This window comes from Heptranchias perlo, chromosome 3, assembly GCF_035084215.1.
Source record: "Heptranchias perlo isolate sHepPer1 chromosome 3, sHepPer1.hap1, whole genome shotgun sequence".
NCBI classification, from domain to species: Eukaryota; Metazoa; Chordata; class Chondrichthyes; order Hexanchiformes; family Hexanchidae; genus Heptranchias; species Heptranchias perlo.
The window spans coordinates 60921560-60947533 of NC_090327.1; the positions used below are offsets into that span (position 1 = coordinate 60921560).

General features: G+C 42.8%; 1 protein-coding gene across 1 annotated transcript in view; it reads left to right on the plus strand.

Annotated features, from left to right (window-relative positions):
* Nucleotides 1-25974, plus strand: part of LOC137306337 (chloride channel protein C-like) — a 65120-nt gene that overhangs the window by 32471 nt on the left and 6675 nt on the right. Inside the window, exons 5-6 of the mRNA XM_067975488.1 lie at nucleotides 21354-21533; nucleotides 24240-24333. Of these exons, the coding sequence (XP_067831589.1) occupies nucleotides 21354-21533; nucleotides 24240-24333 (274 nt within the window). The remainder of the gene's footprint in view (nucleotides 1-21353; nucleotides 21534-24239; nucleotides 24334-25974) is intronic.

Here is a 25974-nt window from a genome sequence, read left to right on the forward strand (position 1 = left end):
AGCTGCCAATGGAAAAGAAAAAGACAAGGAAATCCATCTGCAATGTTTCCTTCAGAAACCTCTGTGGACTTCAAATCTACTATGAAACATAACAAACTTTCACGCCAGCTGGGCAGCTGCCTGGACAAACAAGGCAGCTGCAAATGGATACTGTAGCTACCAATCTGAAATCGCTCCCTGTCTGCACACTGCTCTATTTTGTTTCACACTGGATTCATACCAGTTGAATTATGAGTGGTGTGAATCCAAATCTAAATGTTTCTGGGAGCAAGTCCCTAGTAGCGCATCAATTAAATAATTGTCCATTGTTTGATTTAGGTGTTAGTGCAAATAGATTGAAAAAGCTAACCTTTTCCCAAAAGGCTTAAACAACCTTTTCATTGTTTAGGCTCAGATTGATATATGAGTATATTTTCTGAGTCCTTATCCACTTCCAGTTTGTATCAGAAAATTGCAGGTACACCGCTCATCAGCCTTGAATCAGTTGATGGCACTTTTGCCTCCAATGAGCCCGTGATCTAGGCTGAAACTTCAGTGCAATACTGAGGGAATACCACATTGTCGGAGGTTCTGTCTTTCAAGATGAGACGTTAAACTGAGGCCCTATCTGCCTGCCCAGATGGACATAAAAGATTCCATGGTAATATTCAAAGAACAGCAAAAGGGTTCCCCTCATGTCATGGTCGACGTTCACCTCTCATCCGACACCACCAACAAACAGATTAACTGGTCATTCATCTCAAGATTCAACAAGGTTTTTGTGGAACCTGGTTGTGCGCAAATTGGCTGCTACGTTTGCCTACAAAACAACAAAGTTCTCACTGTCTTGACTAGCTACTGATCTCTCCCCTCCCACCAAGTGCTCTTTCTACTCTGGGTGCTCACTGAATACTCACTGCCTCACCCCCAATTTCTCGCTAGTCCCAGTTCCCTTCTGAGTGCTCATAAGATCCAGATCTCCCTGCTTATTCCCTCCCTGTTCCCCTGCTTCAAGAGTTCACTGGCCCCAGCTCTCTTTCCCAAACACTCCAACCTCCAGCTCTAGTCCTCCCAAATTTCAGAGACTCTTTTTGAATGTTCCCACACTCCACAACCCTCAGAATCCTTTCAGGCACTTGCTCTATTAAATTATCACCCCATTTTGGGTACTTCCAGGCTCTACACCAGGTGCTTCAATCCCAAAGCCTAGCCCCAGGCCACCCACTCCTTCCCAGCTACCACTTCCTCCCAAGCAACAACCTTAGCCCTCTCTCCCACTCCATCCCTCCCTGAGCACTACCTTCTGCCATTTTCTTATCTGCATGTGTTATACCAGCTCCCAGACAGCCTGTCTCCATCTAATTCCAGTACCTATCTCCAATCTAGAACACATTGGTAGGCATCTTCCTGTATACCCTGTCACAACCGCATTCTAAAAAAGAGTGGGACTAGAAATCAAAAAAATACAGACTTACCAAAACAGGATTTGAAAGGAGCAGGACTGCGAATGGAAAAAAGATAAAAGAGCCAAAACATGGGCTTGAAAAAGAGCAGAACTACATAGAATTACATTGAATTTTACAGCACTGGAACAGGCCATTCGGCCCAACAGGCCTATGCTGGTGTTGATGCTCCACACGAAATCAGAGGGCTGGGGCTGTGTAAAGGGCATGAGTGAGGCCTGAGGCAGATTCAGGGAGGGTGATGGGAGGTGGGAAATCAAAGGTGGTGGGCGTAAAATGTGGTGAGCGGGTTGAAAACAGGACATAGGGCAGTAATGAATGAAAATGGAAGGAATATGGGTGGATTTTTCAGGAGGGAGTGATGACGGCAGTTTTGAATGACAGAGGGACTGTGCCTCAGGAAATGGAACCATTGATTTTGTTGGCTAGCTTGAAGGTCAGGAAGGGCAAATTGGGTGGTGGGAAGGGGGAATATGGAGAAGAAGCTGCAAAGAGATAGGGTTCTGTGATAGAATGGATGGGAGCCTAGGGGACTGGGCCTGAAAGCAAGAGGACTAGCTGTGCAGGGAAAGTCGCAGTCTCTGCTGCCCTGCACTCCACCCCCTTCCCTCCTGTGAGATCCTCCCGAATCCCCAACCCCGCCACTTACCTGGAAGCCGAGGGTGGCCAAGGGCTGTCCAATCTTCGCCTGCTGGTAACTGCTCTGTGCCCTCTTTCCGCCCATCCCGGGTGGGAAATGGACCGATGGCATTGAACTGAAGCCCAGTGGTTAAAATTGCTGTGGCCTCCTGCTGCCTCTGCCGGGTAGGAAATCAACTCACCAAAGCGGATTCCCGCCGGAATCCCGCTCCAAGTTAAATTCTGCCCTTGAGATTTTTCCAGACTGTGTTTGTGAGAATGGTCAGAGAATGGGCTGAATGCCACCAAATAGCCAGTATGTGTAATTACAGTGTGACAAGTTTATTTGGGGAAAACACATTATAATTGTGAACATACTAATTTATAATGAGAAAAAAATTGATACTAAAAATGTGACAAAAATGTTAACAACAGGAAGTCAAGTGGTGCAGATAGGAAGTGCATGCAGGTATAAGATTTTAAGAAGACATATAGAAAGATTGATTATAGATACATCTAAACCTTAATTAATTTTATGCTATTTTGCATTTTTAGCAGTCTAAAATGTTAAATAAAATCATTGCGTGTTTACTGCCCGTAATCTTTTGAGAAATAAGCTAATTCAACTTAGAGAACTCCTGCAGCCTGTGGGCTGGATTGTAATGGATGTATTGCATGAACACAGTGCTGTGACTCCCCTGGTCTACAGACTCATTTGATTTTTGTGGTGGTTGAATTTAGCCGTTCATACTAGCAATTGTCCTGGGATGGTGCAACACAGTTTTCACTCTAAATGTTATAAAAACACATTAATAACAAATGGCATATATATAGCATAATGGCAAAGAACATTAGAGCACTATGAAAGGATCTCTTGACAAATACAATGGAATAGTTGATTTCTGCACCGAATTAGTCAAAAGTACCAGACGTTTTTATTTTCCATTTTGGCTGCATTGGTCTCTAACCACTTGCCAGTATGTAATTATGGCCGCATCCCAAGTAATTATAGTTCTTCAATACAAATTGTTCAACACACAGATACAGTAGAAAAGTGTTGTCCGTGAATAGCAACTATTTAAACTTTTACAACTGCAAAAGTTAGCATGGGAAATGCTTCTGGCCACATTGATGTCTATATTGCCTTGAAATAGTAATAGTAATTGAGGCCATGCAGTATGTCAAGGCTCTGGCAGTTTAGGGTACTTTGCAATAATGGCGGGAGCTGCACCCACTGGAATTACATATCAGAAATTTTGATACATGATTTTCCAACAATTTAAAATTAATAGTCGGAAAATGGTATGTCGGACGCCCGGATTTCCAATATGTGGTCCCAGTGGATGAGGCTCTCTGCCAGAAGTGTGAAGTCGGATCATTACTCCTTATTTATCACTGGCACTCCCAATCTCTCCTTTTGCTGTCACATAGGTTAGGATCACTCTAGTTCAAGTCAATTAATACCATCACTGGAACCTGCCTTCATGGAATTTATGATTCAACTTTGCTACTGATTTTCATAAACTGTCTATGTTTTATGTAGAATAAATAATGTCATACATCTCAGGGTGCAGATGATCTGTTAAAACACTCAACGGTTATCTTGGGGTTGGATTATATAGTGACATTGTAAATGCATTTGAGAAGTTCTCTGTTTAGTATTTCCAGTAAAACCGTAAATGTGTTTTTAAAAGAATGTGTTTATGATTTTGCTAGAAACAGCAAACAGGAAAATCCTTAGGAAGACATTTACAATATCATTATGGGTAGGAATCAGAGAAATTTATTTTTGTCAATTCTTTAGCCCCGATTTTAACCCCTTGCATCCGAAGAGAATAGGACTGTGCTGGGTGGGGGGGTGGGGTGGGAGGTTAAAATTGCGGCAGCGTGATGCTCATCGTGTTCGAGCTAACTTCACGCCCCTCACTAATCAGCACGTTTCAGGCAACGTGTCAAGCCCTCGCCCCAGACAGGCTTAGGGCAATGATGTTGGGTGTTCCTCTCCTTTGTGTTATGTGCTGCAGAAAGACAGGGTGAGAGTTAGTGAGTGTCAGTTGAGGCGGTCAGTGAAGATGTGTGGGTTTTGGGCTTAGTGGGTTTAGTGAGAGGTGTAGAAGAAGCAAAATGGAATGAGGATGGGGAGATGATGAATGTAAAGGGAAGTGTGTGCAGTATGAAGTGAGGAAGGAGTGATGTGAGAAGTTGGTGGTTGTGCAAGTGGTAGTATGTGAGAAGTGAATGGTGTTTGTGTGTGGTGTGAGGAGAGGGAAGGAAGAGGTGAATATGCTTGTAATGAGGAAGAGAGGTGTAACAGTGTGTCTTTGTGAAAGGACGTTAAAGGGTGTGATGGAGGGGAGGAAATTGTTGAGAGAGTTGGGGGAGAGGGTGAAAGGAGTGCTGTGAAGTGCTACTGAGAGAGGTGGAGAGATGAAGTGGTGTACTCACCCTTGCTGCTCTCGTGAGGTCATAGAACTTCTTTTGGAATCGCAGTCATGTCTGGGGGTGATGCTGGTGCCATTCACCCTGTCCACAACTTCTGTCCGGGCCTGGACCCCTGTTGTCCTTGGGATGCTCCTGCAGGTGGTGGAAAGAGGAGGACCTCCCTCCTTGCACTCACTACCTCAAATAAAACCTCCAGGGAGGCATCTGAAAATTAGGGTGCAACTCTTTACTCTCTCTCTCTCTCCCTCTGTCAGGTGCTGCAGTTTAGGAAAAGGATTGCTCAAGACCAGTCAAATGAAGTTACGCAGCAGTAACAGCAAGCAGGGATGTAATCTCATTTCAAACACTGTTCAAAGAGTGGAACCAGAGGTGGCATGTGAGAGTCCGGCAAGCTGCCCGATTTGTGCCTGAATCGGGAGGGCACCCCGCCATGCCTATTTAAATGAGGCCTAGGAGATAAAATGGCCCAGGCCTCATGTCGGTGAGCCAGGGCGATTGTCAAGCTCGCCCCGCCAGCTCCACGCTCGCCTGGAGTTAAAATAGTGGCTTTTGATTAATTACTGGAGCTAATTTTCAAGTCACTACCACATTTTATCAGAATAATAATATGCTAATTGCAGTCAATTTTCTAGGATCAGCCTTTTACATAATTATTCACAGCTCCAAGTACAGATTTGGATAAGTGCAGGGAGGTAGCCTTCTAGTCAGACCAGAAAATGATGTGTCGGTTAAATGTAAAGAGATGCGAACAATTAAAAAAGAAATGACAGGATAGGGGGACAAAAAAATCCTTGAAGCCTTAGAAGATGCTTAAAAGGCATTTCAATCCATTGGCAGCCATTGCCAAGGCTGAAGGGGGAGTGGGTTAAGAAAAGACGGGCAAAAGTGAGGAGAAAGGAAACCCAATGTGCAGGTGTGATTCTGCAGTGTTTGGAGCAGCCCAGTGCCCGACTTCCTGTTTGATGGCTGCTGAAGTGAAGATGGTGCTTCATGAAGTGTTTGCAAGAAGGGTGGTCCTGTTTCCCAGTCCATGGCACAATCCTTTACGTCAACATTGCAGCAGATAGATGAATGCAGGAGGGAGGCTGCAGCTGACCGATTGTGTCACTGGCTATGCCAGCCCTGCGCTGTGTGTTAGCTGCAGATGACACAACTCTGCCTCTGCCTCTCTGCTGACCCAGATACAGTGATGATAGTTCCACATGGCTGTTGCCAGATATGTGCACCAATGCCTGCAGAAATTATTGCTGACATCTTGATGGGTGCAATCAATCAGGCTAAGCTGGCATGCCTTCTTTTCATGTATTACTACTGAAAGCATGACATACTGTGATTGCGGTGCTTCCAAAGAACCATCCAGCATTATGGTTAGTCAGACCTTGCCATATCGATGTCATCAGGTCCAATGCCAGCACCTACTATGGGAATAGCAGCCTCTGCTTGCACTAACCTTCAGTGTAAGTGAGATATATGCACCTGCGTCTGATTTTGCAGGTGTGGACCCAGAACACTTCTAACGCAGCCTGACCTGTCTGTCATCCCTCCTTTGGTCCTCCTTCTTCCTCGAAATAAAGGATTCCCATTGACAGACCCATTATTGACACTAATGGTACAGGTGGGATAAAAAGGAACCTCAGAACAATTGGCCCAAAGGCTCATTTGTCAGCAGAACAACAACAAAAAAAATTGCAGAAATGGCCTTAAAACTGTTGAATGTATCTGCTTACTAAGTCCTTCAAACCTACTTCCGTATACAACTGGGTGGGTGTTCTGTGGACACTTTCAATGCAATGTGGGTACCGTTGATTGCACTCTGCCCTTGGGGAAGCTCATAAAACTGTATGGCCCTATCTCGCTGCTGCCTTACTGTAATTCCAAAGGTCATGAGTTATGCTGCTCATGTAAAGGCCACCAGTGACCTGATGAATGCATTGCCTGTACTGTTCCCTGGCTGAATGTACAGCGATCCACTGTGGATGCCTGAAATGATCGTGTGCTGTAGAAGTTGAGGGCGTTGGTTACCTTCGTAGTCACTAAGAGAGCAGTGTGGGCTGATGAGTGTGGTTTCAAGTTTTCCCGCAGCAGGACACAGAAATGCCCTATTGCCCAATTTTCCTCACTTAGAAAATTTCCTAAGCCATTTACACACCACTAATGTGCTGAAAGCAGCAAGGAAATTCACCCCTCTATTTACCTTTTCCACTAAAATTGTCAACAGGAGGAATTTTATCCCTGTAGTTTTTAAACTAGAAATTCAGTGATAGTGATGAGAAAGAATATTAAGAGGAATTTTAACTCCTGGGAAGGAAACTCAGGCCATACTCCCGGGAGCTACAGTGGGAGACCTGGTCCATTTTAACAGCCGGGCCTCAATAATATCCCGCTGGCTAGCTGCCTGCCCGACACAGGAGTACAGAAGTGGCTCATTGGCTTTGGCTCTATAAAGATCGAGCAGTCCGAAGGCTGCCAGGCTGGAGGTCAGGTACGTTGCGGGAGGATTCGGGAGGGTTTTGTGAGCAGGGTGGGGAGCCCGGGGCAGCAGCAGACTGTGGGGTACAGAAGAGCACAGAAATGGGGTGAGGGCGCTGTGGTGGTGGAAATTTTAACGGGCAAAGTTTTCCCAGGCTGCTAGCAGCATGCCTCATTCCAGGAGATATCCGGGCAATCTGGGAATGTTGGCAAACCTAGCCGAAAGCCTGGCAGAAATGAGTTGCACCTCAAGTTCCTACTCCTCTGCTCATATTGTGCCAGATTTCTGCCCCTCAAAGCCTCGGAATTTCTAGGCTCATGTTCTTAAGTCAAAATATGCAGATATTTTTGGGCAGCTTTTCAGTCTATTGTGCTGTTGCTTCTGTCCCATCACACACCAACGATTCTATGTGACTGTAAGCTTCAGTGTACAGTGATTAAATGTAAGAGGACAGAGATTAGGAGAAGCTCTTTAACACAGAGGATTGTGAGGCTGTGGAATTCACCACAGGAGTTAGTGATTGAAGTGGAGACAATGGCCGGGAATTTCCTCAAAGCCATGGCGCGTACGGCAACCTCCTGGTGATGGAGAGGGAGCAGCTCCGAGGAAGTTCTTGGCCCATGTCAACATTTAAGACTGATTTGATAGGTGTTTGAAGGAAAGGGGAATAAAAGGATATGGGAACAGGGTGGGCATGGGGGATTCGGTCTACTGGTTGTGGGGAGGATAAATTCAGACAAGGACAGGTTGGGTCAAATGGCCTGTTTTCATGTTGTAACAACATACTGGTGAATTTTCGTGGAGGTTCTCTTGCTCAGATGCCCTAATTTCAGCGGAAGAGCCACGGAAATCCTGAAAAAACGGACTGCTGCTCCTTGGATGCCTATAGTGCAGGAGGTTGCCTTTGTTAAGTCAGCTCATTTAAACAAATCTATGGCGCTTCATTTGCACAGGGCCAAAAAATGGGTTATTTTGTGCCATCAGAACTTAAAGTGCTGCTGGTCATCCTTAAAGCTGTGCTGTTCCTGAAGAGAGAAAGAAATGGCTGCAGCAAGTGCATGTGCTAGAATGGCTGCATTTAATGAGACAGCTTTGGAGGTGTTGCTGGAAGAGGTTCTGCAAAGAAAGATTTTTTAGAGCTGAGGGCCATCCTCTAGTGAACAGCAACATCAGGGCAGCCTGGATGGAAGTGGCTGAACAAGCAATGCTGTCTCAACAATGCACTGAAGCTGGGAACAGGTGGAGAAGAAATTTGTTGGGATGGGGAGAAATGTTGTTGTGCACATGAGTGGGAGGGTCTTACCAGATTGTCTTATGTGGAACGGGTCCCTCCTCTGACCCCACTTCTCCTTCCAACCTGAATATAGCGAGGAATGACCAGAGAAATACCCAACGCTCCTACATAGACCGTTCCCTGGGAAAACAGGCACAGATAGCAGATGGGATGTAGTTTTAAGAATCTCTGATTAAATTCAGATTTGGAAACATAACAAAACAGCCAAGCAATACTTAAATGAAAGAAATAGAGCAGTCTTTGGCAACAGTTACAAAAATATGAGTTCGCTTTTAGAGAGAGGAACAAACATGGTGACCATACCCCCCATGCAGCACCCATTTGAAATGGCACTGAGAGTTTGGAGCACCGTTCAGACACGCTGACCCCATTATGGGGCTCATTCACATGAATCCATTTTTTTGGGTCCTTAATGAGCCGAGTGCACAACTAGTGCATTTCCAACTCATCGGGAATGAATTTTCACGGGAGGGGTGATTCTGCTGATCATCTTCTGTAGCTTTGGCAGAAACCCCAGAAAAAGGGCGTTAACATTGTTTACGTCATTTTTCTGGGATTTCCGCCAAAGTTGTGGCAGACAATGGGGAAACCACCCACCCCCCCTACCCCGAAAATTCACCTTTATACAGTGTTATGCACAATGGGTACTGAACAGGTGTCAGTACCTAATGATTCGAGGTGCCACTGCATCATGTGTAGCAGCATTACAGTGCTGAACATTGCATTCCTGACATCTGAGTTATAGATGTGTAGGAATCCTTGTTTTTGGATCTATATACATGTGCAACAAGAACGGGCATTTAGGTGCTATGTTTTTTATATTTTTCAGTAGCTGGGTAGCTGGGCTTTAAAATGGAGGCTCCTCTCTTTGTTAGGTACAAAGTGGTGGACCAGACATGCCATCTGAACCAGGCTGGGTTGTGTCAATGAATAAGCTGATAAAGAAAATTTTCTTTGCTGGTGGCATGTTTAAAATGCCAACAATATAGCATTTTGTCAGCACCCATGGAACTGGACCTCAGCATGACAACACATTCAGGAAGGTTGGAAAGAATATTGGAAAAAAAATTCTATGTGCAGAATGTCCTAGGAGAAGAGAACCTCCCAAATTAATGGGCAAGCACATCTGAACTTTATTCAGAAACTTAAACAGTTGATGACATTCATATGCAACCACATCTGCAGTAAGTGCCTGCAGCTCGAGGAACTTCAGCTCAGAGTTGCTGAGCTGGAATCCGAGCTGCAGACATTCCGATGCATCTGGGGGGGGGGGGGTGGGGAGAGTTATCTGGACACTTTGATCCAGGAGGCAGTCACACCCCTTAGATTAGGTAGTAGTTTAGATTCGTTCAGCGTTCAGGGAGAGGAGGGTGTGACTGCGAGTCAGGCAGATGAGGGGATGCAGGATCTAGTGATGGAGGAGCCTCAGCCCTTGACCTTCTCCAACAGGTATGAAGTACTTGCTGCCTGTATGGATGAGAGCAAGGACTGCAGGGAGGATGGGCAAACTGACCACGGCATTATGGTACAGGAGGCCATTCAAGTGGGTGGAGTAAAAAGGAATGTGGTAGTGTTAGGGGATAGTATAGTCAGGGGACAGACACTGTTCTCTGTAGCCGCGACCGAAAGTCCCGAAGGCTGTGTTGCCTGCCTGGTGCCAGGGTTAAGGACATCTCCTCGCGGCTAGGAAAGAACTTGGAGCATGAGGGGGAGGATCTAGTGGTCGTAGTCTATGTAGGAACCAATGACATAGGTAGAACTAAGAATGGAGTTCTGCTGAGACAGTTTCAGGAGCTAGGGTCTAAATTAATAAGCAGAACCTCAAAGGTAATAATCTCTGGATTACTACCTGAGCCACGTGCAAATTAGCATAGGGACAAACAGATCAGAGAGTTAAATGCGTGGCTCAAAGAGTGGTGTGGGAGACAGGGGTTTTCGATTCATGGGGTACTAGCACCGGTACTGCGGAAAGAGGGAGCTATTTTGACGGGATGAGCTCCACTTAAACTGGGCTGGGACCAGCGTCTTGGCGAATTGAATAACTAGGACTGTAGATAGGGCTTTAAACTAAAAAGGGGGGTTGGGGATGGGTCAGGTGAGGGGAAATTTAGAAATCTAATCAGAAAAGTTAAGACCCTAGAACAGTGTAGTGATTTAGGTAAAGATAAGCAGCGTGTGGCAGGAAGGGACAGAGAGTTTACCAATAATAGTGCAACAACAAGTAAGGTCAAAGCAGGAAAAAATGGTAAAAGTCAAAATTAAAGGCTCTTTATCTGAATGCACGGAGCATTCGTAACAAGATAGATGAATTAATTGCACAAATAACGATAAATGGGTTTGAACTAATAGCCATTACAGAGACATGGTTGCAAAGTGACCAATGTTGGGATCTAAATATTCCAGGGTACATAACATTTAGAAAAGACAGGCAGAATGGAAAAGGAGGGGGTGTAGCCCTAATAATAAAGGATGACATAAGGACAGTGGTGTGAAAGGATCTTGGCTTAGAGGATCAGGAAGTAGAATCAATGTGGGTGGAAATTAGAAATAACAAGGGGCAGAAAACATTGGTGGGAGTAGTTTATAGGCCCCCTAATAGTAGCAATACCGTCGGACAGAGTATTAATCATGAAATAATAAGAGCTTGTAACAAAGGAATGCAGTCATCATGGGGGACTTTAATCTACATATAGATGGAGCAAGTAAAATTGGCAAAGATAGTTTGGAGGACGAGTTCATGGATGAGTGCAGTTCATGGACAAGTGCTTGGATGAGTGGAGCTCCAACAACACTCAAGAAGCTCGACACCATCCAAGACAAAGCAGCCCGCTGGATTGGCACCCCATCCACCACCCTAAATATTCACTCCCTTCACCACCGGCGCACTGTGGCTGCAGTGTGTATCATCCACAGGATGCACTGCAGCAACTCGCCATGGCTTCTTCGACAGCACCTCCCAAACCCGTGACCTCTACCACCTAGAAGGACAAGAGCAGCAGGCACATGGGAACAACACCACCTGCACGTTCCCCTCCAAGTCACACACCATCCCGACTTGGAAATATATCGCCGTTCCTTCATCGTCGCTGGGTCAAAATCCTGGAACTCCCTTCCTAACAGCACTGCAGGAGAACTGTCACCACACGGACTGCAGCGGTTCAAGAAGGCGGCTCACCACCACCTTCTCAAGGGCAATTAGGGATGGGCAATAAATGCCGGCCTTGCCAGTGACGCCCACATCCCATGAACGAATAAAAAAAAAGACGGTTTCCTAGAACAATGCGTCATGGGACCAACCAAGGAACAGGCTATTTTGGATCTTCTATTATGTAATGAGATAGGGTTAATTAGTAATCTCGCAGCAAAAGAACCTTTAGGGAAGAGTGATCATAATATGATAGAATTTCACATTGAGTTTGAAAGTAACACACTTAAGTCAGAAATTAGAGTCTTAAACTTAAATAAAGCCAATTAAATAGGGATGAGGGGCGAGTTGTCAAAGGTAGATAGGGAAATTAAATTAAAGGGTTTGACAGTTGAAAAGTAATGGCAAACATTTAAAGAAATATTTCAATATTCTGAACAAATATACATTCCATTGAGAAATAAAAACGCCACGGGAAAAATGATCCACCCGTGGCTAAATAAAGAAGTTAAGGAGAGTATTAGATTGAAAGAAGAAGCCTATAATGATGTCAAGAAGAGTAATAAGCTTGGGGATTGGGAGAGTTTTAGAAACCTACGAAGGACGACCAAAAAATTGATAAAAAGGGAGAAAATAGAATATGAAAGTAAACTAGCAAGAAATATATACACGGATTGTAAAATCTCCTACAAATATGTAAAAAGGAAGAGAGTAGCAAAAGTAAACGTTGGGCCCTTAGAGGCTGAGACAGAAGAAATTATAATGGGGAATCAGGAAATGGCAGATGCGTTAAACAAATATTTAGTATCTGTCTTCACAGCAGAAGACACAAAAAGCATACCAAAAATAGTGGGGAACCAAGGGGTAAATGAGTGTGAGGAACTTAAACAATTAATATCACTAGAGAAAAAGTAATGGACAAACCAATGGGGCTAAAAGCCGACAAATCCCCTGGACCTGATGGCCTACATCCTAGGTTTCTACAAGAGCTGGCTGCAGGGATAGTGGATGCATTGGTTTTGATCTTGCAAAATTCTCTAGATTCTGGAATGGTCCCAGTGGACTGGAAGGTAGCAAATGTTAGCCTGCTATTCGAGAAGGGAGGAAGAGAGAAAAAAGGGAACTACAGGCCAGTTAGCCTGACATCGGTCGTCGGGAAAATGCTGGAATCCATTATTAAGGAAGTGGTAACAGGGCACTTTGAAAATCACAATATGATTAGGCAGAGTCGCCATGGTTTTATGAAAGGCAAATTGTGTTTGACAAGTTTATTTGAGTTTTTTGAGGATGTAACTAGCAGGCTAGATAGTGGGGAACCAGTGGATATGGTATATTTGGATTTTCAAAAGGCATTCGATAAGGTGCCACATAAAAGGTTGTTATAGAAGGTAAGGGCTCATGAGGTTGGGGGTGATATATTAGCATGGATAGAGGATTGGTTAAAACAGAAAACAGAGAGTAGGGATAAATGGGTCATTCTCAGGTGGCAGGCTGTAGCTAGTGGGGTGCCGCAAGGATCAGTACTTGGGCCTCAGCTATTTACAATGCATATTAATGACTTGGATGAAGGGACCAAGTGTAATGTATCCAAGTTTGCTGACAATACAAAGCTATGTGGGAAAGTAAGCTGTGAGGAGGACACAAAAAGTCTGAAAAGGAATATAGACAGATTAAGTGAGTGGGCAAAAAGATGGCAGTTGGAGTATAATGTGGGGAGTTGTGAGGTTATTCACTTTGGTAGTAAGAATAGAAAAACAGAATATTTTTTAAATGGTGAGAAACTATTAAATGTTGGTGTCCAGAGAGACTTGGGTGTCCTCGTACAAGAAACATAAAAAGATAGTATGCAGGTACGACTTTTTTTTATTCGTTCATGGGATGTGGGCGTCGCTGGCGAGGCCGGCATTCATTGCCCATCCCTAATTGCCCTTGAGAAGGTGGTGGTGAGCCGCCTTCTTGAACCGCTGCAGTCCGTGTGGTGAAGGTTCTCCCACAGTTTTTCCCTCGTGTTGGTTCGCTCACCACCTGCCGCAGGCCCAGTCTAGCAGCTATGTCCTTCAGGACTCGGCCAACTCGGTCAGTAGTGGTGCTACCAAGCCACTTTTGGTGATGGGCATTGAAGTCCCCCACCCAGAGTACATTCTGTGCCCTTGCTACCCTCAGTGCTTCCTCCAAGTGGTGTTCAACATGGAGGAGGACTGATTCATCAGCTGAGGGAGGGCGGTAGGTGGTAATCAGCAGGAGGTTTCCTTGCCCATGTTTGACCTGATGCCATGAGATTTCATGGGGTCCAGAGTCAATGTTGAGGGCTCTCAGGGCCACTCCCTCCTGACTGTATATCACTGTACCGCCACCTCTGGTGGGTCTGTCCTGCCAGTGGGACAGGACATACCCAGGGATGGTGATGGAAGAATCTGGGACGTTGGCTGAAAGGTATGATTCTGTGAGTGTGGCTCAGTCAGGCTGTTGCTTGACTGGTCTGTGGGACAGCTCTCCCAATTTTGGCACAAGTCTCCAAATGTTAGTGAGGAGGACTTTGCAGGGTCGACTGGGCTTGGTTTGCCTTTGTCGTGTCCGGTGCCTAGTGATCTGTGGTTTTATTCTTATTGTGACTTTTTCTAGCGAGATTTTACAACTGAGTGGCTTGCTAGGCCATTTCAGAGGACAATTAAGAATCAACCACATTGCTGTGGGTCTGGAGTCACATATAGGCCAGACCGGGTAAGGACGGCAGGTTTCTTTCCCTAAAGGACATTAGGAAAGCAAATGGCATTTTGGCCTTTACTGCAAGGTGGTTGGAGTATAAGAGTAGGGAAGTCTTACTACAGTTGTGCAGGACTTTAGTGAGACCTCACTTGGAGTACTGCGTGCAATTTTGTTCTCCTTATCTAAGGAAGGATATACTTGCCTTAGAGGCGGTGCAACAAAGGTTCACTAGATTAATTCCTGGGATGAGAGGATTGTCCTATGAAAAGAGGTTAAGTAGAATGGGCCTATACTCTCTGGAGTTTAGAAGAATGAGAGGTAATCTCATTGAAACACATATGATTATGAGGGAGCTTGACAGGGTAGACGCTGAGAGCTTGTTTCCCCGGCTGGAGAGTCTAGAACTGGGGGCATAGTCGTAGGATAAGGGATCAACCATTCAAGACTGAGATGCAGAGGAATTTCTTCACTCAGAGGGTTGTGAATCTTTGGAATTCTCTACCCCAGGGGGCTGTGGATGCTAAGTCATTGAGTATATTCAAGGCTGAGATTTTTGGACTCTAGGGGAATCTGGGGACATGAGGATCAGAAAGTGGAGTTGAGGTCAAAGATCAGCCATGATCTGATTGAATGAAGCTACTCCTACTCCAATTTCTTATGTATGGAATAAGGTTACTGGATGTACAATGAGTGATATTTCATGTCTTTAGTTCAATGTTGTACTGCTGCATAATTACCATGGCATGCCATTGCTTGGTAAATGTGATTTAAATTCAGAGATCTCAGTTGAACACATACTAGAAAATCCTAGAGCATCAAGAATCAGGCATGCTGACATCCTCACCCAAGTTTCAGAAACTATTTGATTGCATTGTTATTCTTCTCTTTATTTTCCACCCAGTACAGTAGAAAATCTATATTTCCATATACATGAGGAAAAAGTTCCATGAAATCACTAAAGACTATTTTCAAAACTCATTCAGTAATTTAAGCCTTCCCAAAATTGATTACTCACATCATAAGGTAGGAAAGGTTAAAATTTGAAGTGCGACAAAACCTCACTATGACAACCACAGTCAAGCTCCGGTGGGATGCATTCAAGGGGGAGATTCAAGGGTCTCAGAGTAAACATTTTCCCACAAAGAAAATGCTAAAACTACCAAATCTAGAGTTCCGTGGATGACAAGGAGCATACAGGGTAAGATAAGGCAAAAAAGCAAAGCTTACATCAGACACCGAGCGCTCAATACTGCAGAAAGCCTACAGGAGTATAGAATGTGCAGGGCTGAAATTAAAATTGAAATTAGGAAAGCAAAGAGAGGGCATGAAAAAATACTGGCAAGTAAAATTAAGGAAAACCCAAAAATGTTTTATAAATACATAAAGAGCAAGAGGATAACTAAGGAAAGAGTAGGGCCTAGGAGAGACCAAAAAGGTAACCTATGTGTGGAGGTGGAAGATGTAGGTATGGTTCTTAATGAATACTTTGCGTCTGTTTTCACAAAAGAGGGGGACGATGCAGAGATTGTAGTTAAGGAGGAGGAGTGTGAAATATTGGATGGGGTTAGCATATGAGAGAGGAAGGATTAAGGGGATTAGCATCTTTGAAAGTAGATAAATCACCAGGCCCTGGAAACGTATCCCAGGCTGTTAAAAGAAGCAAGGGAGGAAATAACGGAGGCTCAGACCATCATTTTCCAATCCTTCCTGGCTACAGGCGTGGTGCCGGAGGATTGGAGGACTGCTAATGTTGTACCGTTGTTTAAAAAGGGAGAACAGGATAGACCCTAGTAATTACAAGCCAGTCAGTCTAACCTCGGTGGTGGGCAAATTATTGGAATCAATTCTGAGGGACAGTATAAACAGTCATTTAGAAAGGCACGGATTAATCAAGGACTGTCAACATGGATTTGTTAAGGGAAGTTCGTGTCTGACTAACTTGATTGAATTTTTTGAGGGGGTAACAAGGAGGATCGATGAGGGTAGTGCTTTTGATGTAGTCTCCATGGATTTTAGCAAGGCTTTTGACAAGGTCCCACATGGCAGATTGGTCAAAAAAGTAAAAGCCCATGGGATCAAAGGGAAAGTGGCAAATTGGATCCAAAATTGGCTCAGTGGCAGGAAGCAAAGGGTAATGGTCGATGGTGTTTTTGTGACTGGAAGGCTGTTTCCAGTGGGGTTCTGCAGGACTCAGTACTGGGTCCCTTGCTTTTTGTGGTATATATGAATGATTTAGACTTAAATGTAGGGGGCATGATTAAGAAGTTTGCAGATGATACTAAAATTGGCCATGTGGTTGACAGTGAGGAGGAAAGCTGTAGACTGCAGGAAGATATCAATGGACTGGTCAGGTAGGCAGAAAAATGGCAAATGGAATTCAATCCAGAGAAGTGTGAGGTAATGCATTTGGGGAAGTCAAACAAGGCAAGGGAATACACAATAAATGGTAGAATTCTGTTCACCACATTACAGGAAAGATGTGATTGCACCAGAGAGGGTACAGAGGAGATTTATGAGGATATTGCCAGGACTAGAGAATTGTAGCTATGAGGGAAGATTGGATTGGCTGGGGTTGTTTTCTTTGGAACAGAGGAGGCTGAGGCATGATTGAATTGAGGTGTATAAAATTATGAGGGGCCTAGATAGAGTGGACAGGAAGGACCTATTTCCCTTAGCAGAGAGGTCAATAACCAGGTGGCATAGATTTAAAGTAATTGGTGGAAGGATTAGAGGGGAGCTGAGGAGAAATCTTTTCACCCAGAGGGTGGCAGGGGTCTGGAACTCACTACCTGAAAGGGTGGTCGAGGCAGAAACCCTCATCACATTTAAAAAAGTACTTGGATATGCACTTGAAGTACCGTAACCTACAATACTATGGACCATGTGCTGGAAAGTGGGATTAGGCTGGGTAGCTCTTTTTCGACCGGCACAGACATGATGGGCCGACTGGCCTCATTCTGTGCTGTAAATGTTTCTACGTTTCTATCTCCAAGCTTTTACTTTTCAGTGAAAGAATTAGCTAAAACTTCAATTACTGACAAAAGTTTTTTTTAAAAACCTGGTCAGTTGTAAGATTAAACATTAGAAAAGGGAACTGAGTGGAGCAGTGGGTTAGGTAGTACTCTTTGGCCTCTGCAATCTGGGTTCAAATCCAGCTCAAACTGATGGAATGAAAGTCTCCTTTGTCTGCTGGCTGTAAGGGACCCATCTGAGTTTGATCAATCTCAATCCAGATCCTTATGGGCATGAGCCTATAGCCCAAACCATCCACAATTTGGCACTAATTGGCAATCTCACTCAGAAAGGCCACAAGATGGCTTGTGTGTGAAATAGAATAAATGTAATGTCTAGGAATGGGTGGCCTTTTACGGTTGGCATTGGGAAATGTTGCTGGGGCATGGTAGAGGAAGCTTTACCGCTCATCTGGCTGTGCTGTACCTGACCTGATTCAGAAAGTGTTTGGTTCTGCCACTGGATGCCTGAAATGGGAAGAGTTCCATTCCCTAGCCCTAATGTCCCTCATTTTGATGAACAAGCAGCAATCTTGTTATTTTAATAAAGGCTTTAACCCATTACATTAGCACATTTAAAAATGCAGTGCCATTTTTAATTCCATAGTCACATCCAGCCAATGAGTCAAGCGACCAATTATTTGAATGTACAACTCAGACTAAATGCTGAAACCCACAATAGTTTTGTAGGGTTCAACTAATTATGTTGCTGTATCCCACAGATGGGTAGAATGCTTAACTTAATTCGAATAAAAATTGTTAAAACCTAAATACAACCAGAGGCAAACCACCAAGACTAACTTCACTAGACAGTTCTCAGTCATCCATAAACAAGCAGTATGAAAACATCCTAATTTCTTCAACTATGTCCTAGAACTAGACCAAACCAGTCAGTGTGTAAACTATTAAATGCCTCCTATTATCATAGCCAGTAATGTAAAAGAAGCAAGTTTGCCATTTATCGCTATTTGTAAAAAAGCACCACTGCAGCAAAGTTATTGCTGAGCTTATTTATTCAAAACTCAATGGTCCATCATGATAATATAAGTCAGTTTACAGTAAGGCTAATTTAACATGAATACCATCCAGAGTAAATTGCTTTCAGTCCAGACAGTGGATCAACAAGGTTCACCACATATTTCTTCCTGAATGCCTCTATTGTTACTGATATGCATTAACAATACAGAAGTGTAGGACAATATATGCTTTTAGTAAGACGAAATAGTTCTGAATGTTTATTTTAATTGGTTAAAAAGGCAATGCTGTCCAATATTTTGTAAGATATTTTTACAAGGTTAACAAAACACAGTGAGTGGAATCATATTGAGCGTAAGGGGGTCATGGCATATCACAAAATGAGTATTTGCTTGTGGATATACCTGATGAACATGTGTAGCCCTGTTACAAATATCCCACATAAAAGTAAGATAAAATTTAACTTTTTGGGACTGGGTGGGTTTGACAAGTTGTAGCACTAAACAGTAATTTTTATGAGGCTCTGATCTTAAGGCAGAGCCTTGCTCAATGAGAATGCACTCTGGAGAATTGGGTGAGGAGGTCAGCTCCAAATTGTTGGTGCTGCATGATTTTCTAATCATTAAAATGAATCACTAGAAAATCAGGAGCGCTGCAAATCGGGTTCCACTGACCTCTCTGCCTGATTCTCCGATCGGCACTCTAATCGAGTGAAGGGCTGCACCGAGGGTGGAGCTTTGCAAAATTTACTCCTTGAAAGTGGAACCTACATTCTGTTTATGTTCACATTCACAGTAGGAATCCAGACTGATGTATCCTGACATCCACTGATTTATGAAACTGGTTTGTTTATATTGTGGGGCTGGTTCGCAAACCATGAAGAAAAAACAAAATGGCTATGATAGCACAAAAACATGGTGGCTCTATTAAAGCTCCTCTTAGCCTTCTCTGCACCACCAACACTCCATTTTTTTACATTCCCACAAAAATCAAGACATAATATTCTTTCTCCCACTCGATGTTGCTTTGAAGTTGCAATAATCCAGAATTATGATGTTTCTTTCTCGACGCTGATGTTTCCAAGTCAGGTTTAAAACTATCAAAATGAGTACGTAACTTTCTTCCAGTGAATAACTCAGAAGGTGTGATACCGGTAACGGGGTGAGGTGTCGCACGATAACTAAAAAAAAATACAGCTAATTTCTGCTGGATGGTGCCAGGATCTTATAACACCTTCTTTAGAGACATTTTGAATTTACGTACAGCCCTTTCAATTTTCCCATTGGACTGCAGGTGTCCAGGTGGAGAAGTAATATGAGACACACTATTCTTATTCAAAAATTGAGAAAAGTTGTATGCACCTGTTGATGACATTGGAATCACTTTCAGCATTTAGAATGAGAATCTAAAATAAATAAATATTTTCACGTCTTCAGCTTGACAAAATCAACATGAATATGCCGCCATGGTTTTGTTAGCCATTGCCAAGTACTAGTTTCCACAAGGTTTACAGATAAGTTGATCTGACAGGTTTGACATTCATGAACAGCATCTTCTAAGTTGCTATCTAGGGAAGGCCACCACATGTGCATTCTAGCCAATCTTTTCATTCTTACTATACCACACATATAATTCCTGGATCATATGGTTTCGGAATTTAGTTGGAATAATAACATAAAGTCCACAAAGCAAACACCTAACTTTGATCAACAATTCATCCCTTTGTCTGCCGTTTAATTGTAGTTCTGTTGGCAAAACTCCATCATCAGGCCAGCCATTCACCATGTACTACATAACACAGGATAGTACAGGGTCGTGTGCTGTAGCATTACCCTAGTTACTGGCTGTGATGGAAAGTGATGGTCACATCAATATGTGAACCTGATATAGGTAAGCAGAATAAAAAATCTGCATTCCATTCGATTTTGATGGTTATACTTGATGTCAAACTGATCAACTGATAATTTAATAGCCCATCTTTGAATTTTCATCAAAGCTAGAACAGTTTTATTTTGTATTAAGAGAATATGAAACCTGAAGGCTTATGATCAGTATACAGAACAAAACGACGCCAGAATAGGTATGTGTGAAATCTCTTCACTCCAAATATAATTGGATAGCTGTTTCAAAGAGCCAGAACAGGCACAATGGGCTGAATGGCCTCCTTCTGTGCTGTATAATTCTATCATTCTATAATTGTAAGGGCTTCACATTCGATCTGTGAATAATTGGTCTCGGAGGAAGTTAGAGTAAGGGAGGCAAACGCAATCGGTCATTCGGAGTCATCAGGATATCAGTGAGAAATCACAGCTCCTACTTGCATTTGAGACGTACCAACTGATGAAATCACTGGCAAATTAGGGTCATAATGTCCTGATAATGGTGCACTTGCTATTAAAGTCTTCAGCCATTCTGCAATAATGAGTGATTTTGGGCTCAGATGTTCTTTGGCCACTTGAACTAACTCCTCATACGTTTTGTCTTTAGGCTGGGCAGGAGCAATCAGATTCTTAATCAATGTGTATGTTGCAGGTCCGCAGATTGCATGAAAAACTGTTCTCTTTTTGGCACCTACTGCAAGTTCATTACCCTCAAAATAAAAATGAAGTCTTTCTACATGTTCACTTTAGCTCGACCTAAATCAATTTCTCCAATTTTTCCAACTAATGCCGACATAATAAAAAGAAACAGTGACAAGGTCGACCGCTACCTAAGTAATAGAGATGTCCAACATTCAACCTTTTTAACAATACGCCGTCCGTTATCCTTGTCGCCACTATTATGTCCAGATAAGCACTCAAATTGATATGGTTATAACCAGCTGTTTTTATTTCCTGACCTTCTAGAATATTCTGTCAATGAATAATATAAGAATACAAGAGAAATGTAATTGCTACAATGTGCTTACTCCCATCAGAGGGCATCTCGCGTTCAGTTAACAATATGCAAATACCATACATATCAAGTTTGACCGTTACGTTGGCATGTATTGCAGTTACAGCTCAAGTCCTGCAATATGCACATGGGTAGCTTGAGATCCAAGCTAGCTCCCCAAAATAAATAGTAACTTGCCTTTTGTGTAATGAGCTGAAAGAATATAAATGTTCCTACTTTATGCTGGAGCCAGACTGATGTTAAGCTAATTTGTTTGTTTCAGGTTTAAGTTTCCTTTATATAACCACATGTGGAAGTATCTTTCATGACTACAAGATTGCTTAATTATACCTGACTTCCTTCTTTATTCTCACAGGCTGAATTTGGAATTGTTTACAGCCAAAGATGTCATGGAGCTTCAAGTAAAGGTCCTCCATCTGAAGGAAAATGTCTCCTCCCTGGCTGAGCTTCTCCTGGAGACAAGCCACGGTGGATTCCCTGTGATTTATCAACTAGAACAAGCCCATGAGGAAGTATTTATAGGAAGCATCACCAGGTGAGCAATTTGTGTGCGAGAACCCCACTGGTTTTGTCACTTGGTGTTACGAGTGAATGTTGGTGAATTATATTGGCCTGATGGTTTGCATCTTTGAACAATAAGAAACCACTGAGCAGCTGCTAGTAGTAACCATCATGTCAGGGGTGTTGAAACAAACAGTTTTATAATGATGCATGAGCAAATCTAAATCCAAACCACATTGTTCAGAAAAGAATGATTTCAGTTTAACTAATGATTACCCAAAGGAACTTTTGATTAAACAAAGTACTTGTGACACTAAGAAACATAATTATTATAAATAAGAAATAAAATGATAACAATTCACAGGAAACAGTCACATCAAAAGGCTTTGTAGCAAGTGGGATTCATTATTAATAAATTACTTCACAGAACTCTGGCTACAGCTTTAACTTCTGAATAAAATGAGCCAACATTCTAACCTCCTCACCAATAAGTATGATGAGCTGATCAGTTCTCTCTCAGGATTCTGCAGAAAAAATCTCAGTGGGCGTGAAGATGAACGGAAATTACATTCTGCTTATGCTGACCTAAAAAAGTGCATTGCTGTTGGCCAATAAATGCTGTGTTGTTAGTTTGAAAACCATGTAGAAATATATTGCAGGACTGGCCTTTCTGCCAGCTGGACAAGGATGGTGTAAAATAATCCAAGAAAGAAAGTAAAAGCAGGAAAACCAAATAAATAAGCTAGTTCTGTGACACTAGTCACAAAAAACTAGCAGGACTCAATTTTAATTTATATAGTTATTCTTGTCATAATCTATGTGCGATTGATGCAAAAATAGTTTAAATGAGCAGTAGATACTCATTACAGTCATATGGCCTGACCCACAAATTAACTGACAACAGTTTCTCTGTTTTTGAAACGCTTCCTTCAATTTTCTCCTCATTCTCTGATTTCTTCATGCTATTCACCAACTTTAGCTGAGAGGGTAGGCGAGTAACCATCTCGTAAACTTCTGTCAACCCATCAGGAGGTACATAAGAACAGTCTGGGGATGATTCTCTCATTTATGTAATGCCTTGTTATGTCATTAAAATATCTCAAATTATCTCTACAGTAAATTCCTTTTTGTTTTGATGTACAATAACTGTTGGTCTGTAGGGAAAACAGCAGCCATTCTGTGCTAGCAATTCCCCACTAACATCAGCAACATGAATGATGTTTTTTGTGGAGGGTGAAATGCTAACTATTCAAGTAATGCCATGGGATCTTTAATGTCCAGGCAGATGGGACTTTGGTCTCATCTGAAGGTTTTCCTTCTCTCCCCAGAGTGACACGACTGAGATCAGAAACAAAGTGAGATACAGAATCATAAAGTTATCACGTAGGAGTAATGTAACTCTACCAGGTGTTGGTGTTTCATTGTGCTGAGATACTATATCACTAGTTGCTGGTTTTATGACAGCAATGTGGCGGTGGGTTGACTGAGCATATTTTTATACAAAGTTAGGTTGTGAGAACCTTGCTTAATAGTATTTGATCTTCATTATGAAATGAAAGAGGGACCACCTTCATAAAATTTATTTTCTATTTGTTTACAAATAAACAATGCAATGATGTAATCACTTTAGAATATTGTAAATTAGACATGTTCGCACTGGAAAAGAGAAGATTGAGAGGTGATATGATTGCTGTTTTTAGGATTCCAAGGGGACTAGATAATGTAGACCATGACAAGCTATTTCACCTTGTCCAGAACAGTAGAACCGGAGGGCACGGCCTGTGCTTGAAGGGGGGTAAATTCGAAACTAACCTGCGAAAACAATATTTCAGTGAGCGAGTGGTCAATCTATGGAATGAGCTGCCTAGGGAGATGGTGGAAGCAGTTGGTATTGATTCATTCAAATGCAAATTAGATAGATTTCTTTTAAGAAAATAACATTTTAGGATACAGTATATAAGCAATTTGAGACATGACATGTGGTAAGTGTAGCATGCTTGTGAGGAAAAAGGTGACTTTGGATGAATCATTCCCAAAGCTCTCCACCACTGTGGTTTTCCTCCAGTTATGTCTGGGTCTGTTGCAGACTAATTGGTAGAGATTGATTGCTATGATTAGTCAACAACTCCATTATCGTTGTATCATGCGACTACCAGGATGGTAGAAGGTGAACTAGTTGGATTTTGGTCGTTTTTCGTCTAGCAATTCCCATGTTCCTGTACAATTCATCATAATTTTTGTGTACATTATGATGAAAAAAGATTTTGCTGACACTTTTTCACTAAAGACAATCCTTCCTTGAGAAGCCACGTTTTTACAATGGTAGTAACCAAAAGCATTACCACCACCAAATGCTGACCAGGTATTCTGGGCAGCTGTTCCCACTGGGCATCCAGTTTACTGCTGTGAGGACTCAGAGTAAAGGGGTGCCTATGGTTGCAGCAGTGTAGGGGAGGTTTACTCTGCATCTAACTTGTACTGCACCTGAAATGGGAGTGCTTGGTGCCAAAATGGGGTGCAAAAAAAGTAGAGAAATCTTTCATTTTGCACTAGTGACATCCCTTCAACATGGAGAGAACAATAAACAAAGAAATTAAATTTGATGAAAGGTCCACACAGAAACATCTTTTTTCTTTTCAGATGTTAATGGACCTGCTATGTATTTCAAGCATTTTCTGTTTTTATTAACTACTTCCAATTGTTGAGTTCTCAATTATGCTTTCATTTGTTTTGGGACTAGGCTGGAGCTTTATAGAGTCTTGGAAAATGAAATGCTTTTCGAAACCCATGATGAGGAGAGCTACAAACAATGTGCTCAGCTGAACTACCATGAGGTGAGGATTACCTGCAGTGATCAGAGGAGGTAATACCATGCAGTTTATCCAGTGCCTGTTTGTCTAATGAGCTCAAATTATAGGTATCTTAATCCCAGTGACCATATCCACAGTAACTATCACTTTGGCTCTGACTTTAACTCTGGGCGGATTTTGGCTGGGTGGGTTAGCAGTGTGAGTTGGAAACTCACTTGCTGCTCCAGAAATTAGGCCTGGGTTATTTTGACTCCTGGGTCTCATTTAAATCTCGCTGGCCAACTTCCCACTTATTCTAGGCAGGAAGCAGCGGATAATTGCACAACCCGAAGGCTGCTTGCTGAAACCAGGTAGGTAGACGATCGGCTTCCGGGGCCGCCTTGCAGGGTTCTCTTGGGAGTTTGGGAATGGGGTGGGGGGGGGGGGGGTTGGAGAGGAGATTCTGCAACAGGACAGGAGTAAATATAACACTTTTCCAGTTTTGTAGATGTGATGGGTGGCATAACAATAGGTGTGGACTGGATGCCTTTGGTGCCACCATACATCCCTGGCAGCCTTTCTCTGTCACTGTCCTCCACCAAGTCAAGTGCTAGGGAAGGACTGAAAACAACCACTATTGTCATGAGCTTTCTGAAAGAGAAACCCAGTGTAAGCAGCTCCCATCAGAACTCCAACATCTCAGGTGACAATTTAGTACAGCTGCAATGTACTTTACATAAGGATAGTAGGATGCATGAAGAATACAATTTGCCACACTAGTCCCTTGATGAGCAATTATGCAGGGACCAACAAGATGACAAGGGTAACACATGCCTTAAGTGACACATAACATGTTCAGTGTGGAAACCAACAAGAGGTGAGTGTAACATCGCACTCTGCACTCCTGGCCATTATTGCACATTTGCTGCTGGCCTGAAGGAGTCTGCTGATAACAATTTCTGGCCTACTGCATTGAAACGCTACAGCCCTTTAAAAATTAAGCATGTTTTCAATAGCAATTGAATTCATATGCTGCAGGTTAAATTACTGGGTCTGTAAGCCATAACTATCTTCTTAAATGGCTTAACAGTTGCACTGAACTGTGACTTACACCACATACTTTTTATTACACTGACCTAAATGGCTAGAAGAGTATGAGCCAGGATGGTTATCATTAAGTGCAGTGTGTAGACCAACACAAGATAGTTATTTATTTAATCTGTACACATGAACTACAGGAAACATGATAGCAACCCTTGGGCCTTAGGCCCATTCCCTCATTAATATTACCTAATAGATACCTTATGTATTCTGTTCTCATTTTGTTGTTTTGAATTCATTTGAACGTGTATTCCGATTCTTTGTTCAAATATCAATGCTCATATTCACACAATTCATATGCAGATTCTGGGGCCGAAAATGCGGGTTGTTGTTGTGCTGCAGTAATGCCCGCAGGGCAAGACTTTGGCCCTTCTGACCCTGCCAGAATTCGTAGGGTCGGCACATTTAAATACAGAATGGTGTGCCAAGAGTGTATCCCTTGTGTAACATGGGAATGATTCACTGGGGGGAGGGGAGGAAACTTGTTGCTGCAGGATTTAAAAGCCTGAGTGAACCTACAGATCACATGCAGCACATTTCTTTTTACTTTAGAGGGCTCTGTGTTCCAGAAACATTTGGAAACCA